The 17,056-nt window shown below is 39.9% G+C and overlaps 1 protein-coding gene across 1 annotated transcript in view; it reads right to left on the bottom strand.

The window, feature by feature from the left end:
• Window positions 1-913: 913 nt before the first annotated feature.
• The window catches only part of MAP3K4 (mitogen-activated protein kinase kinase kinase 4), a 63,295-nt gene continuing 47,152 nt past the window's right edge, over window positions 914-17,056 (bottom strand). Inside the window, 10 exon segments of the mRNA XM_036379918.1 lie at window positions 914-1,457; window positions 2,389-2,568; window positions 2,775-2,881; window positions 3,419-3,541; window positions 10,142-10,231; window positions 10,234-10,300; window positions 11,692-11,808; window positions 13,915-13,985; window positions 14,625-14,816; window positions 16,311-16,391. Coding sequence (XP_036235811.1) covers window positions 1,437-1,457; window positions 2,389-2,568; window positions 2,775-2,881; window positions 3,419-3,541; window positions 10,142-10,231; window positions 10,234-10,300; window positions 11,692-11,808; window positions 13,915-13,985; window positions 14,625-14,816; window positions 16,311-16,391 — 1,049 coding nt within the window. The 3' untranslated portion in view covers window positions 914-1,436.

The raw sequence follows: 17,056 nt of genomic DNA, 5'->3' as shown, positions 1-17,056 counted from the left end.
ACTCTCACAGCCCTTTACTGAGGATGACAACATACCTCCTATCACACAGCTGAAAATAGAGCACTGAAAAGAAGGGGAAGTCTTTGTTTAAATTTAGCATTATCTTTTTTGAGAGCATAAATACCTGCACAGGTGACACACACAGCAAGGTTCATACTTTCTAGGTAGAAATGTCAGATTCTGTGGAACCTCCTTGACAACTCACCCCACACCTGCGACTAATCAAGAATTTGTGGCTTAAAATGAGACAAGACACTAGAATATAAAACTAAATATTTAACGCCAGTTTTAAATTACCTGTTTTAAGTCTGAAGCTGTAACAGAAATATGTAAACTTGCACTAATGTTTACAAGTAACAGTTTTAAGTCACCTGTTTGTAATAGCCAGTAAAAACAAAAAATCAACTAGATCATGCATTGCAGGCTATTTCTTCCAATTGCTAACCACTTCTAGTCTCTCCTCCTTTTCTGAGGCTGATGACAACTGAGGTGTGGTAGGGAAATTAAAGCCCAGGATCAGAAGTCAGTTTTCAAAAGGTAACAGTAGGTTCTTGGTTTTGCTAAACAGAACACGAGAATCACCTTGTACAGTTCTCTTCTAGAAGACAAAAATGTCATGCAGGGCACTCCCTGTTCACAGTGCAGACATCCAAGAAGGAAGGTGTCCCTTAGATAAAAGGCAGTGTCAGGAATTACCCATCACCCTTCTTTTCTCAGAAGGTGATGAAAGGGGGAACTTTACTTCTCTTCCCTCTTGTGTAAGAAATATCTCACAGTACTCATCTTGAAACTTGAGAAACACTGACTATTGCAATACAAGAGCAGCTTATTCCAGTTAGGTCAGCTTAGCAGTCTTATCACCTTGTTGCAAAAAATAAAATGGGACTTGGAAGAAAAACCCTTCACCAACATCTCCTAAAATAAACCATTTATTGAGAAAAACCTTTTTTTTTTTTTAAATTTCATTAATCAGCCTTGTGCATAACAAATCCGAAGCTTGCCAAAAACAAATAACAAAAACCCCAGTAAAAGTTCACAGTCAGTGCACTCAAACAGATTAAAAAACAAGGTCCATAACGCCTGATAACACTACAGCATTTTTCTGAACCTAGAGAGTTCAAAAATACTACATATTAACAATACAAGTTCTCAGTCAAATGAGAAACAGGAGAAGGAACAAAAAGGGTCTGGTCCATATACAGTAGTAATGGCACTTTCACTGAAACATGCAGCTTCTTCCAACTTGCGGACACGTCACGTGAGCAACATGTGCCAGGTAAATGTACAGGAGCAGCAGAGGAAGTGACACTGTCACTTGTGCAGTCTTCGTTAAGGTCAACTTTCAGACTGTTTCTCAGCACAGTCTTTATGTAAATATTACATACAGTAGTGATTCAAATCTTGTCAGAATAGAAAAGGCCAGAGATTGAGTAACTTCATTCTTCGTCTGTGCAAACCTGTGAAGAAAGCAAAAGGCAATTACTTCAGCCATCTCAGCCATCTCCCTCCTGCAGCAAGATGATCATGGATCCATTTCTTTAGCACCTTCACCTTGAACTTTTTTTCTCTCCCTTGTTCCACAGTAATGCATTACATTACAAGTGTTTGTATGGGAGTACTGACATTCCCACTGTTACCATGCATCCTAAAGCAGTGTCCCCCTCTGATGGATGGGATCTGCTACAGCTGCACTGATGAGGGATGGGTGATGATGCCAACACTCTGCTACTGAATCAGAACACCAAAGTGATCAACTTTATGCTGGAAAATGAGACAATTTAATAACCTACTGTGATCCTCCTTCTTCAAAGAAGAAGTTACTAATACAGCTCAATTTGTAGCTGTGAATATTTGCCTGTTGTTAGGAAAAACATCACACCATAGTTCATAGTCTACAAGAACTGCAGACTGTTACAGCAGCTGCCAGATAAAACATTCAAGTATGAACTTAAAAGAAAATCAGCTCTTTGCACAGAAGAATGGGAGACTTCTTGTGTGTGGTTTCACTTTTTGTGGAGGGGCCCTTATGTCTAAAAAGCTGTGCATTTGTGCTTGGTGAAAGTCCTTACTTGGTGCAAAGCCCTTCAGATCCAATTAGCTACCACTGAGTTGGAGCCTGACTTGTGTTTTTAACATAAAGATAATGCATTTCAAAACAGCAGTGAAAGTTTATTGCATGGTGCACACCGTGTCCTATAGTCACGTGCTTGCTGAACACAACACATGTGCTTCTGAAAAGTTGCCAATCTATTTTTCCTGGACAGCATCAATTTGCTAGCAGCCCCTCACCATGGTACCAAGCTCTGTGGCATCACTGAGAACAAAGCTGACTAAAAGCTGTTCCCCATTCCCATCTGCAGTTTTTGTAGCCAAAGTCATCAGACAAACCTTGACAAAAGGATGATCAAGAAGCTGGCTGGCCGTCCACCTCATCTTTGGGTCACTCTCCAGGCAGTGGCAAAGGAAGTCTTTCCCTTCTGGGCTCACTTTGTCAGGAATAGGAGGTTTATGACCCATCCCCACTTTATACATGATCTGGAAGTTGTGCTCATATTCATGCCAAGGCCTCTGCAACAGGTGATAGCATTGCTAAGTGCAAGTGTTAGTGAGTAACTTGTTACCCACTAGAGCATGTATTTCTGTGCTCCAGAAAATGCAAAACCATCCCATTCCTTGCAGACATGAGTGTGACAGACTGCTGAGAGTGGAACCAGAATTTGCAGAAAAACTGCTGAGAACAGTTTGCTTTTCACCAGTACATAAAACATCCCTACCTTGCCCGTGACCATCTCTATGACAACACAGCCCAGGCTCCAGATGTCTGCCGCACGTCCATGCCCTTCTCCTTTTGCTCTCGTGATAACTTCTGGAGCCATGTATGCTTTGAAGCAACACATATGATGCCATCAGTTCATACAGCAGAAGGAACAGTATATACATCAAGTGACTGACTGGGTAAACGAAATGCTTTTTAAATACCCAATGAATTACTACTCAGGTTTTCTTGCTAAGTTTTGCCATTTGCTGGTTTCTTGTTCTTTGACATGTTTTCAGCACAAATGTCTTTCAGTTTGAAAAGTGATATTGAAAATGCTGTTACAGTACATGCTTTCAGTGACTGCCATTTTCTGAAAATCTATTAAGCAACTGTTTAGTGAAGACAGTTTCAGTAAGGCTGCAGAGAAAAATACAACCCCAGAAAACACACGCTTCAGCATCTCTATAGTTACAGCAAACACGATTTAAACTCTCACATTATATCATTCACTTATTGTTTTGGCTTCTGGATGTAAAGCACAAAACTAGCTAAGTTAAAATCAAGTTTCCCTGAAACACATGGTTTTACTCCAGACTTCTGGCAGAGGTATCTTCCTTTATGGTAACTAGACAAGTACCTGCCTAGCACAAGCTTCCTCACCTGCAGTCCCCAAAGTACTGTTCACTTCTCCAGGCATTGTCTGGGTATTGTTCTTCAGCTTCACTGAGCAGCCAAAGTCTCCTAGTTTAATCAGTCCAGATGAGGTAAGAAAGATGTTGGCTCCTAAGAAACATAAGGAAACATGGACACACTTGTTTAAAACAGAGCTGAATTGAGGGCTTCTCAATATAGCCTTGGAAGTTGCAATGGATAATAGCTGAATTCACATTTAGATCTTTACCTGTGAATTAAGTGTGGAATATGACAGCATTAAAGATGTTCTGGTGGGTTTGTGCTAAACATGAGGTGTACTGAAGTTGACAAGTGTTCAAACAAAAACAAAAACAAAAAAAAAAAAAAAAAAAAAAAAAAAAACCAAAAAAAGCAGTATGGCAGGCAAATTAAACAGCTTTCCATACAAGCTCGTTACAAGAAACGACTCCTTCAGGAATTCCAGTGCTTCTCCTTGTGAGCACAAACTCAGAAGAAGCTGTTTCCTGGCAGAGGCCATTGCTGTGTCCCTCCCACCAGTATCTCTTCAGGTCTTCTGAGTCAAGACTCATACTTGACAATAAAAATAGTGTGGCCAGCAGGACGAGGGAAGGGATCATCCCCCTGTACTCAGCTCTGGTGAGGCTGCACCTCAAGTTCTGTGTCCAGCTCTGGGCCCCTCACTACAAGAAGGACATTGAGGTGCTGGAGCATGTCCAGACAAGGGCAACAGAGCAGGTGAAGGGTTTGGAGCACAAGTCCTGTGAGGAGAGGCTGAGGGAGCTGGGGGTGTTTAGCCTGGACTAGAGCAGGCTCAGGGCGACCTTGTGGCTCTCAACAACCGCCTGAAAGGAGGGTGCAGCCAGGTGGGGTCTGCCTCTTCTACCAGGCAACCAGGGACAGGATGAGAGGAAATGGCCTCAAGCTGCACCAGGGGAGGTTCAGGTTGGACATCAGGAAGAATTTCTTCACTGAAAGAGTGGTCAGGCATTGGGACAGGCTGTCCAGGGAGGCGGTGGAGTCACCATTCCTGGAAGCGTTCAAGATACACCTGGGCATGGCACTCAGTGCCACAGTTTAGTTGTCTGACATAGCGGTGGCTTGTCCAAGGTTGGACTCAATTTTGGAGGTCTTTTCCAACCTTAATGACACTATGGTCACAAATGACTTGCAAAACAGAGTTTAGAGTATTTTATTACTTACACTACCAAGTGCCTACTCCTGTTGCACTTTACTTCCAGAGCAATTTTTGGAGGAGGACTACCATTAAAATAATTTGCTATACTGGCAGCTTACACTAGAACAAACTTCCCTAGCATAGTTAAAAATCTCCAAGGGGAATCTGCAAGTGGCTTCAAGTCAGTTGCTCGACAGAACAACACAAAATAAACCAAGTGGTTTTGACAATCTGTGGTTTTCTTTCATTCAACATCCTGCCAAAATATTCATTTTGACAGCAACAGAAAACAGGTAGAGCAGAAGGAGCTCCTTATATCAGGCCACATTCTGGACTCTGCAAGTATCACAATTAAAACACAAGTAGGTTGCAAGTATCACCTGGCAGAAATAGAGCTTCAGCTGTGGTCTTTCTTGAGGAAAGATGGATAGTATGCACAAAACAAACTGCTGACTTACTCTAGGAGTAGGCAGACAGTGGGGATTTCACTACACATAGCATCTTCCCATGTCATGCAAAAGTTTCATTCAAAAATGGCTCATCTCATCTCAATAGAACCTTCCAAAGTTTCTCACTTTTGTTCCACCTTGAGCAGTACAGAAATCCTTGGCTGCTCCTCCTTTTGTGTTAGTCTTAGTTAATAGCCTTTTCCCATTCACTTGGTCAGGCATCCCCAAGATATTCATAAAGAATACAAAGAATCCTCAAAAAGCTCAAGTCAAAAAAGGCAGTGCAGGTCAATGATGACAAAACCCTGCCCGTTTCTCAAAGGACTCTGGCTACTCTGACAATAGTTGATAACTGTTTAGTCCAAGAGGTGTTACATAGAACTGCAATTGATGGGGGAGCAAAATCATTAACAGAAGTAAATTCCAACCTTTAGTTACAAGTCCTGAAAGAATTAATGTTCAGGGAATACAACTCGTCTCTGCATTTTGTGCAATGGTTTTCCACTTCTAGCAGTCAGATGCTTGCACGTCCTCCAGAATTCTTTCACTAGATTCTGCAGTTTGGCATCAGTGGGATCTATGTCACCCTGCAATCACAGGTGTGTGTAATGGAGTTGGGTAGACCATCCCTCAGCTCCTTGAATGAAAGATCCAGAAAGACACAAAGCAGTACAAGAAAGCTGCTTGATGGGACACTAAGTATGGGCAATGCATTAGGAGAGCAGCAGCTTCTTCCTTTGAACTGTCAACTGCTTTTCCAATGTTTTCAAGCAGTTGCTTGTCAGATAGAAAGTAGATGCACTTAGCCTAAAAAAAGAGCTTAGGAAAAACAGTCCTCATTAGCAAACACTTTTCCAAGGATTGTTGGAAACCTGTGTCTCCATTCCTCAAGAAAGCAACATGAGAATTTCACAGAAGTTCCAACTACTACTGTGCATGGAGCCTAGCGGTGCTGAATTTAGGCTACTGGAATATTTTAGTTTAATACAGTTCAAAACCTTCTTCCAAGGCCTTACAAACTAGGCTTTACACCTTTTAATAAAAACTAATGACAATTTAGCCTAAGTATTGCCATGAAAGCTCCTGTGAGCCCTTTTCCTGAAAGCCCTTGGAATTGTCAAATGGAATAAAGCACTGAACCAAAGTTTCAGCAGGAAGCCAGAGACAGCACTTGAAGACTCATGTTGCAGACACTTTCTGTCAGCTTCCACTGATGTGGTATCACTGGAGCCTGTTTTGTAAACTGCTTGTTCAGAAACCAAGGCCAGACTGTAGGAGGAGTCTTTAAAAGCAGCAAATGAAACCTGCACAGATGCAGCAGGACCCGTGTAAGAAGAGCAGACAAGAGGTCAGTACTTCGGAGACGCCCGATGCTTTTTACCCTTGGCAGTTAACACGACTGGGAATGGAACGGAACTCCTGCACATCCACATGGTTAATAGGCAAAATAAAACCAAAGCCCATGAGTGAAATGGCAGAAAGAGACCACCTCCATCCATTCCTTCTCTCCCCTTACACATGCACTGTCTGAAGCACCACCACTGGATACACTTGGCAGAGGCAGAAGGATGCCCAGTTGTGCACAGCCCTCCTGCTGTTACAGCACAGCTCCTCCTGGGCACACTGAGAAGAAACAGTGTCAAAAGCCACACTCCTGCTACAGCAGCCAAAACCTAAAGCATTTAAACTCAAGTTTCATGCCCTGTACTTCTGCCAAATCAGCCCCATAGTAAGAACAGTGAAAACTGCACTAGCATGATAGTCCAAAAGTTTTGGTGGAAATCAAGTGAGTCCATGGAGCAGTTCAAAAAGCCCCAGTAAAGGCTGTGCTGTAATTCCAGAAAAAGAGGGAGCTCAGACATTCCACAGCCAGTGCTTAAGCAGTGCAGCAGCCAACTTCATTCAAGAAACAAGCAGGCCAAACGCTACCCTTGGATGAGAAATTCAGCTTCCGCATACTCTTCTTCTCAGTCTCTTAGAGAGCATGACACATGCTCACAGTCTCCTGTTGCAGGTTTCCAGCTCTTGGTGAATGACATTCCTTCCTGCTCATCCTGTGCTCATCAGGAAGACAGGATAACAGAAGTTTTGAGCTTCACAAGGCTTTGAGCTAACATCAATGTTACAAGAAGACAATACCACAGTAGCAGTTGGATGAAGACTTTTTTGTATTGAGCATCTCTTTCGAGGTTTCTGATTTAGTAAAGTTGCAGATACAATCCTTTTATTTTCTGTATTCATCCAAGGAGTCTTCAAGAACATGCCCTTCTCTCCTGAAGAGAATCCACCAGGCATGGCCTCATTATTCCTCTCAATTCTGCACTTCTGAGATCACACCTTGAGTGCTGTGTCTTGTTTTTAGGCTCTCCAGCACAAGAGAGATAATGACACACAGGGAGCAAACCCAGGACAGCGGCATCAAGATGTTCAGAGGGCTGGTGCACCCAATGTACCAGGAAAGGCTGTGAGATGAGTTTGCTCTGCTTGAAGAAGGGATGCTCAGGGGAGTGTCTGCAGGGGATTTACTGCTGGTTTCAGCTGTGTAATAGGAGGATAGCAAGATAAGACTTTTCCCTCAAAGGCACACTGTGAAATGGTCATGCAGCAATGGACACAACAGCAACCTCTGCAGATTCCAGGGAGCTATCAGGAAAAGCTTTTCACAGTAGGGATAGGTCAGTCATTGGAACAGGGCATCTCCATCCCTGGAGATACACATGTATCTCACCTCAACAATGTCCTGAGCAATCTGATCTGATCTGACATTGGATCTGATACTAAGGCTGGCCCTGTTTAGGACAGAGGGCTCAGAGATGTCCACAGGTTCCCTCCAGCATTAAACATTCTATCATCCTGCATCACTGACCAGAGCAGCTTCCTTACAAAAAGTGAAATAATTCTAACCAAGAAAACTGGGCTTAGCCACAGGAATTAAAATTCAATATCCAGAATAGAGATTAAAAGAGTATCACAAGAGACTATCACCTGCTACAGACCAGCACCACCTGCTTTTCACAATGATGCAGACTAAGCAAAAAGCAGCTAAATGCAATACCCAGCTGACACAACCCTCCATCTGCCCTCACCAGCACAGGCTGAAAAATGTTTTTGGCAGCTCTATCTTGCTTTATCTTTTACCCATATAGAGCTGGATGCCATAATAGCATCTGAAAGACAAAGTGGCACAAAGGGACACTCCTAACATAAAGTCTATTTTTGAGCACAAGGTACTTGCAGAAACCAAGTACGGCTGTCTTGCAGGATACAGATAAACAATCATTATAAGAATTGCTTATCTGCTGCTAAAAGAAATAGACTGACAGTGAAGTTAAACAAACCTGGCCATGAGAGATCTAGAGGGATCTGACAGCGAGATTTTCATAGGAAAGTAGTTTTAACAGTCTGAATGTCACTCTTCCCTATCAGAAAAATAAGAGTACTAGTCTACCCAAGAGAAAAAATTAAAATTAGCGTGTTCTTTCCTGCTGTTAGCCTGAAAACTTGGGGATGCAATGTCAGCATAAAGGAAGTCAACAAGCAAAAGACTTCCAATGCATCAAGTAACCTTTATAAAAATATCCTCTGTGGTCTGTCTTTATATTCTGCCATGGAGCTTCAGGAAGGTCTATACACAGATGTGCCTGCAATGACCCTCTGTTACTCTCAAGAAACACTCCAACATTTGGCATAAGGAACCTGCTGCAACATAAATGCTCTCAGGTAACACAACATTACAGCTCTGTTAAGCAGCTTTTCTCACTCCATGCGTTTCCATGAAGAGCAGAAGACCTATTTGGAAACATATCCAGATATCAGCAATGACATTGAGCAGCCCAAAAGAAATCCCTGTCAGCCAGCTTTGGATTTTGATCACAACGAGCTTCCAGGAGAGCATAATCCAGCTAAGCAGAACCTGGACAAGGAATGATCAAGAAAAGGGCAAGGAGGGAACTGTGAAAAGCACAAAGGGAAATCCACAACTGGAGAGAAACCTTTGGTAAGGAAGGAGAACCAGAAAAGGTAAGATTGCTGGGGAATGGGAGTGAGGGAAAGTGTTTTCTAGAAAAAAAAAGCCAAAACTGACTCAAGAGTGGCCTACCTGGGTGGAAGGCCTCTGGATCGTAGATAGTTCTTTTCCCAAATGAGAAGCACGAGGCCAAAGGACCAAGAGCAACTGGGAACCTCCTACACTGCTGCGGTGATTCAAAACCCTGTGAGCAAGAGGGACATAGAAACCCAGCATCGTTGGGTTGCACTGCCTTGGCACAAAATGAGCATTCACAGGGCATATTGTGTGCATTGCTTCCCCTACCTTCGCCTAAGTTTCCTGCCACCGGTGAGCCAAATATGCCAGACTAACAAAACCAAGATAACCAGACATGGAGGATGTTGTTGGAAGGCGCAGAAAAAGAAAAATGAACCTGAAATGAGGACTGACACTGGGTATCTTAAATGCCAAGCCCAACCCCCCTTTGGTTACTGCAGTTTCAGTCTGCTAATTACGTACGCAAATGCTGACAGCCAGGCACGAGAAGATAAATGTATGGAAAAAAAAAACACTTGATAAAGGGATACCCTAAAATCACTTAAGTTCTTTTAACAACAGTTTTGTTACTAAGTTTAATCAGCCATTCATCTGAAATTCCAAAACTCTTTGGGAAAATGGAATCACAAGGAAAAGTTCTGATGCACAACTCTAGCACTGTACACTGCCTGTCAGCTCCAGAAAACACCATTTATTTGCACAGACGAGAAGGAATACAGCATTACATAACTCAGTACATTAGTGCTAAAAATGCAAGGACTAATAACTGAGTTTAGATAAATCCCCAATAATCTTAACAACCTCTAAAAAAACTATATAAATCATGGGCAAAATTTATGAGTTTGAAATGACAATTGTGAATGTTTTTTACGATCTACATGTAAACGAAAAAGCATGAAACTATCCAATGGCTTGTAAACTGAAAACTTAATAGAAGGCTTTATACAAATAAGGGCTGCATAGATAATGCACACTAAATATGCAAATACATGCCCCCATCCTTCCCCCTGCTCTCATCTACCACACTGAAACAACAACATTACCTTTTTGGTCAACATTACCTTTAATGTCTCGATGAACAATACCATGTTCATGCAGCACATTGATAGCAATGGTGATCTGCTTTGAGTACAGCCTAATGACATGCTCTGAAGGCCCAGCTTTGATACCTCCTCCAGAGTGCCCTCATCACAGTACTCCATGAAGATGTACATTTCTTCCTGTTTTGGGAAACAAACCAGATTTCATTTGGTATAATTTTTTTATATTTTAAACACTGAATTAAGATACAGTTTTCCCTACATCCTTCATTGTTCATGAAATAAAGTATCATGTAATGTCTTAATGAAAAGTATCACTTACCATGAAATAACTAATATTCTATTGCACAGCTATAGAAACTCTCTGCTACATACCTATCTGCATCATTTGTACATAACTGATACTATCTGGTGGTATAAAAATACAGTGCTTTGGCATCAAGCAAATGACAGACACTTTGAAAACCTTGCAGGTGTATTACACAGGAATTTATAGAGATTCTTTCTTATTTAGAGAATGGGGCAAAAAAGGGCACAAAATGATGTTTTGGGCTTGTTTTTTAATCCCTTCTCTCTGTCTCAGTTCCTGCAGTATCATGTGTTGACTGCTTGAAATGGGCAAGTTTTTTGTTCTTTGCTATGGCTTGAACAAGCATGTCAACTCTAACTCACTTTAAGGAAAAAATTAGGCTTCTGCTTCCACTCTGTCTCCAAGCCCATCTGATTTCAAACAGACTGAATTAATATAAAAAGATGGCAAAGATACCAAAGACATTTAGAATCTAGTCCAAGAAACCAATGACCCAGTGGCACAGACACCCAAATTTGTGTCTCAAATAGAGAACTGCAGAAAGCAGCCTATGTCCCCTTCTAAACCAGCAATGGGTCACCAAAACAACTTTTTCCATATTGAGCAAACCAGTCAAATCCAAGCAGCACTTTCCAGCAAGACATGAGGACTTGAGACTCACAAGTGGGAAGAGCATGTGGAAAGCAGAGAGTAGTAAGAAGCTGGGTATCCCAGCACACAACTCTGGAATCCAACTCCATAGAAGAATACACTTCATTAGTTCTGCTGCTCAAGCATGAAAACTTGCTTTTTCCTTTTGAAGAGATGCTAGCCAAATTCCAATACTTGCCTGGAATCAAGATTTAAATGCCAGCAGAAGATTTTTCCAGGAATCAACATGATACAATACAAGTACAACCTTTGCTGCTAAAAGGGACAGGTTTTAGCCTGTCTAGTCTTTATCTACATACAGGAGCTACCATACCATATATGATATAACTTGCTTTTAGACCAGTTCAACAGAGTAGCAGCATAGAATAGTTCCAGCATTACTCACTCTATTCACTTATTTTAAGCCTCCTCTGTTTATGTACCAGTTCCAAAAAGTTTCTCCTATGTTTCAGAGACCTCAATATCCAGAGGAAAAAAGACACTGCTATTCAGAGACAACCAGACAAGACTAAGTAGAATGTTCTCATGTAAAAACCTCCAATAATGCAAAGCTTCTTAAAATTTTCTCTCTGCCTTATAAAAAAAGCCCCAGTAATTTATGTTTTCTTACCCTGTGGAGCTCCACACCAAAATAACGAACCAAATTAGGGTGTTTGATGCCTTCAAAAATCTTCAGTTCATCAGCTGTTTCTTTGATGGTTTTGTGATCATTAGGTTGAAATCTTATCTGCAAGAAAGATTTGTCATTGTTTTGATGCTATTTCAAATTAGTAAGTAACAAAAAAAGCAAACAACCTATCCTAAACTCAAACACAACAAAAAGCTTTTGTTGTTGTTGTTAAATACCATAACACACAAAAAGACCCAAATTACCCCTCTCCACCTCCAAACTGAAACAAATAAAGCACACTAAGCTATCTCTGGAAAATTACCTACAACTATGATGACTTAGAAACTTTGTAAGAGCAAAATTATGTTACTTAAATGTGTCAATACACTCGTGTGCATATATATATCTCTTCTGCGCTTGCCTTCTAACTTAAGTGTGGTAGACAGACACAATACAAGAGAATCTGAAAGCAACATCAGAGACAGCTATCATTCAACAAAGGTTTTTTGCCAGGTTCTTCATCACCAGAGTCTAAGTGATCTCTTTGAGGGGTTTATTCAATGAGAACGAGGCAGCTGCAAGGAAAAGGTGTGGCATGAAATAAATACCATCAAAGATTTTGAAGAAAGAAACAAGTTTTCAATACTTCTATGCTGTGATGGACTGTTCAGTGAGGAAAAACATTATCAGGTGTTCTGAAAAAATGATTTAAAGCTTCTAACCATGCAAAGATAAGCACGATGAATAGCAAGTTATGGAAGATGCTACTTTTACCACATTGCTAGAAAACAGAAGCTTCATTAACTGAGTGCAGGACAACTGCTAAAGAAATAAATGCACATAATTGCACTGAAGGCATGATTGCGGTTGCTACATTCTGTGTAACAATTCCAGGGTACAGTTTGTACTCAAGCAGTGGTATAATTAAATACATGAAGATTACAAAAAGGTGACAAATGATATTCAAGTATTTTACATATTCCCTAATGCATAGTTGCAATACTATGTATTTGTAGTAAAGCTTGTCCACTATAATCTGAAGTCATTTTAATGACACTGTGGATGAGGTAATACAACCACAGTGTCATTGGTGCAAGGGCAGGGGAATGCAGTGCCCTTAACCAGTTTAAAAAAAAATCAAAAAATCTAACTTTCCCCAAATTATTCTTAAAGAAATCCAAAAAAGCCTTTTATTTGGAAGTTGCAAGCCTAGTGAAACAAACATCTCTCAAGAAGATCTATTTATGAGCTTACTTCAGCTTCTGCTAAAGAGCACACACATGCTGATCTGTAAACAGCACCTGCACCTAGAAAGCAACTCTGAATTACAGAAACAGAGTGAAGGTGATGGGGAGGAAAAATTTTATTTCATCAGGAGAAAAAAAAACAGCAACAAAATCTCAAGTGTTGGTATTAGTCAGTGACTGAGTACAAGAAGTTAAGCACAAGCCCAGTCTTGCTTTTCTACACCTTGGAGGTCACATACATATTGTGTGTATGTGTAAGAACTGGCTCATAAAATGTAACTGCTGCAACATCCAATGGTTGCCACAGTAACTGCTGTGAACCCTTAATGTTTGCAGTTGTCTAAAGATGTAAAAATGCATTAAAATGAAACAATAATTTAAAAGAAAAACAACCACAAGGTGTTGTAGGGGAAACAGATCTACGCCTTCTACACCTACACAGCTTTACTTACTCCTATCCTGAAAACTAGATTTTCTGTACCCACAAGTTAGTCAGCAGTTTTGTGACTCAACCTAGCTCACACTATGGGAGAAGCTGAAAAACATCTGATGTCACACTTCCTATCTTTTGCTCTAAGGAATGAAGAAAGAAGTAATAAAAGATGAGAGGAAACAGTGCAAAGTAAAATATAAATTTGTTCACAGTCTTCACTAATCTTTCAAAATTATTTAAAATCTCTCAATGTAAGTTCATATATATTGAGGATTCATTTAAATTCACAAAGTATCCTATGAGATCAGAAAAAAAAAATTATCCATTTTACATACATTTAAACTGAAAGTTATAAACTGAAAAGCAACTTGAGGAAAAAGTGCTAACAGCAGCTGTGGCTACATGAAGAAACAATTTGTCTTCCCATCCTTTCCCCGTTAGCTAACAGCAGTGTGCAGAAACCCTCGATGCCTCCTACATCACCCACATTCGGTTTAGGAAAAAAACAGGGGCAGCAGTGATTCTTGTATTCACAGTACTCACTTCCTTCATAGCCATCAGCTCTCCAGTGTCAACACTGATACAAGTATAGACCTTCCCATACTGGCCTTCACCTGCAAAGTCAGGGTAAAGAAAATTCAGTACATTGCCTTCAACAAGCAACAGGTACATCAACTGCATAGAGGAAAAATCACTGCTGTTCATCTTTCTTTTAAATTACTACTCCAAGTACATTTCAACTGTAACAATACCACACTCATAGCCCTGAATTCAAGCTGAAAGTAAAAACATTAATCAGCTAACCTGAAAGAAAACTTCTCAAGAACAAATATTTTCTCCCAAAATCCCAAACCAGAAAGTAAAATATGATCATACGGGGGAAACAATAAGATTGGTGAATTAAATCTCAGAGTTCCAACTAATTTCCATTTATATTTCTAGTTATTCCAAATGTAGAACTTGAACATTTTATAGGTTTAAACACACGCAGGTAACACAAGATCATACCTAAGTAATAGTCCTAACCAAGTCCTTCTCTTTGTTTCCTGTTATTTGACCATTGAAAATGTCAGTGACCTTCTACATGAAGAAAATCCTAGCTACAACAGTATTTTGTATTTTAACATTTGGATTTCAATAAAGCTGACAATACCTATGTAGAGACCGAAGATTTTTAAACACAGCCTTTGATTTCCTTCAAAAATATGAAGTTTGGTATTTTAGCTAGATAAATGGAAGTATAAAGAACATACCAATTTTGTTTCCTCTCTGCCACTTGAAAGTCACTTTTCTCAAACCTACGTGCATGACATTATCATAAGATTTTGGTGTGTCACAAACTTGGCCAATGATGTTCTTCCTTCTCATCTCTCTGTATCTCCTTTCTTCAAACAACTGAACAGACTTTTGAACAGCTTCCATCGGGGCTTGCTTGGAAGCAGTGTCTAAAAAGAGTGATGAACAATTTCCTTGATTGAGAAATATTCACTGTTATACTTTGTTATCTTTTGATATCACATTAAAAACCCAGAGTTAAAAGAACACTATTTTGTGAGTCTAATTAAGATGTAGGAAAAGAATAAGACATTTTAACAATCACATATGAAACTATCACTTATGAATCACATACAAAACTAAAGCAAAATGAGAACAATTGTACTTTCCTAATCATCTCTTACTTGATTCAAAGAAATCACATTTATGAAACGCAACACACTTGTTTGCATTTGACCTGTAACTAACCTCTGATAGCAGAAATATGTTAGGGTCATAAAAGCACTAAGGAAAGAAGGACAGGTAAGGTAAAGTTCTTCAGACATGAGAGGTTTCTTGAAAGAGCCATGGCATCTGTTATTTCAAAGATTTAGATGTATTAGAAACTCCAGCTCTCGAGTCTTATTATGAAACAGCACTCTAGTGAGTGAGACCAAAGAGATCTCAGGGCAGTGTTAGTTCATCCCCTCCTAGCAAAGCACAGAAATGATACATCTGTCACTGCTGACACCAGTAGCCTAATCTGTTCCTGGCAGTCTCCAGAGGATGGTGATGATACTCCCAAACTATATATTCTACTCCCCTACCCATAGTTAATACTAGTTCCTCTATACTAAATATGCCTTACTGTAGCTTTAAATCAAAATCTTTGCCTTATTCAGAGTGGACAGTAAAACCAGTTCCCATTACAGCAATCTTCTAGAAATTTTCAAGTTTTCCCTCATTCATCTTTTTTAGCTTAGACAAACTGAAAATCATTCAGTATTTATGTTCTGACTTCAAGATTTCAAAATCAGAATTTGTAATTCTTCCTGTGTTCTGTGTAAGACACATAAGGAGACCAGTTTCCAACATGACAGAAACGTTTTTCTCATGTTTCCTGGGGTTCTACTCTCAGATTTATGTTTGCCACATAAATATATGCAAACAAGCTTCACATATCGATCCATACAGTACAGGAGTGTCTGAAGTGATCAACTTACTTTCAGTTTCATGAAAGTCAGTAGTAAGAGAGGAAGGGGTCCCACAATAGCCTTCAATTTAGGAAACAGTGTGGGATCACACACAATTAGACACTCAAAATAGGAAAATCCCACACTGGGGAGAGATCTTGGGAAGTGAGGAAGTGCTTCCTACTGTCATAACTGGGCACTGAATAGGGGCAGCAAACTTCTGCAATTTCTATATAGTAATAAATGAACACAATTCTGTAGAACACTGGTACTACCTTTCAGAAACTGAAAAGAATTAACTTTTATAAAGTTTAATTACTCCTACTTTGTGACTCTGTTAGCAATATCCCCTACCTGCAATCAGGGTTTTTTTCTTTCTCCTTCCTATGTATAAAGCTGTGAAAACCTCTTCACAATCCACAATAAAATCCAACCTTTCAGTTCAGCACTGGTCTAACAGACATTGCATTACAGTGATTCCTAAACACCTACCTTTGGTCTGGTTGATCAATGTTCTGAGCTCCCAACTCCGCCGGGATGAACCACTGGAATCTCCTTTTGGATACAATGGCTCTAGAGAAATAACAGTGTGAGCACAGAAGTAGCTTTACCTCATATTAAAGATTATGCCACTATTTTCAGCAGAAGCTGAAAATTAGTCCTACATATAGGACTAATAACCTACATGTATAGCAATGTATGCTCTTGAAATCAAAATTGACTTCTCTTCAGAAAACAAGTTATAAAACAGAATTTCATTTGTATAGAAATAGAGATCTCCTTCCACAACTTAGGGAAGCACTTCAAGCCAGGGCACTCAGAATCAAATATGCAACATATCTGTAGGAAAACAATTTTCTAAGGTTCCTTAGAATAAGATTTGTATTCATTCCAACCTAAGCCACCTTCCTTTTCATATATATATTAAAAAAATGGAATAAGCATGAGGCAGACAGTATTTTCAACATTTACTTAAAAACTAACAAAGATGAAAAAAATCTTCCGCGCTTTTTAATATAAATTTTTAAGACATTTCTCTCCATGAAATCCAGTGTAGATGACCACAATATCAACTCTATTTTGCTTCAGATTTTGTACTTCCTTTCAATGTGCACAATCAATCTTTCAATGTACTTGTTGCAATAAATACCACATATTCAGGGGCTGGGGAAACCTGACAGAGAAGCCCTGATCAGGACATCAAGTCACACATCCTGCCCCTTCTACCTGGATTCAAA

This window comes from Molothrus ater, chromosome 3 (genome assembly GCF_012460135.2).
Source record: "Molothrus ater isolate BHLD 08-10-18 breed brown headed cowbird chromosome 3, BPBGC_Mater_1.1, whole genome shotgun sequence".
Classification (NCBI taxonomy): Eukaryota; Metazoa; Chordata; class Aves; order Passeriformes; family Icteridae; genus Molothrus; species Molothrus ater.
This window is presented reverse-complemented; position numbering and strand designations above follow the sequence as displayed.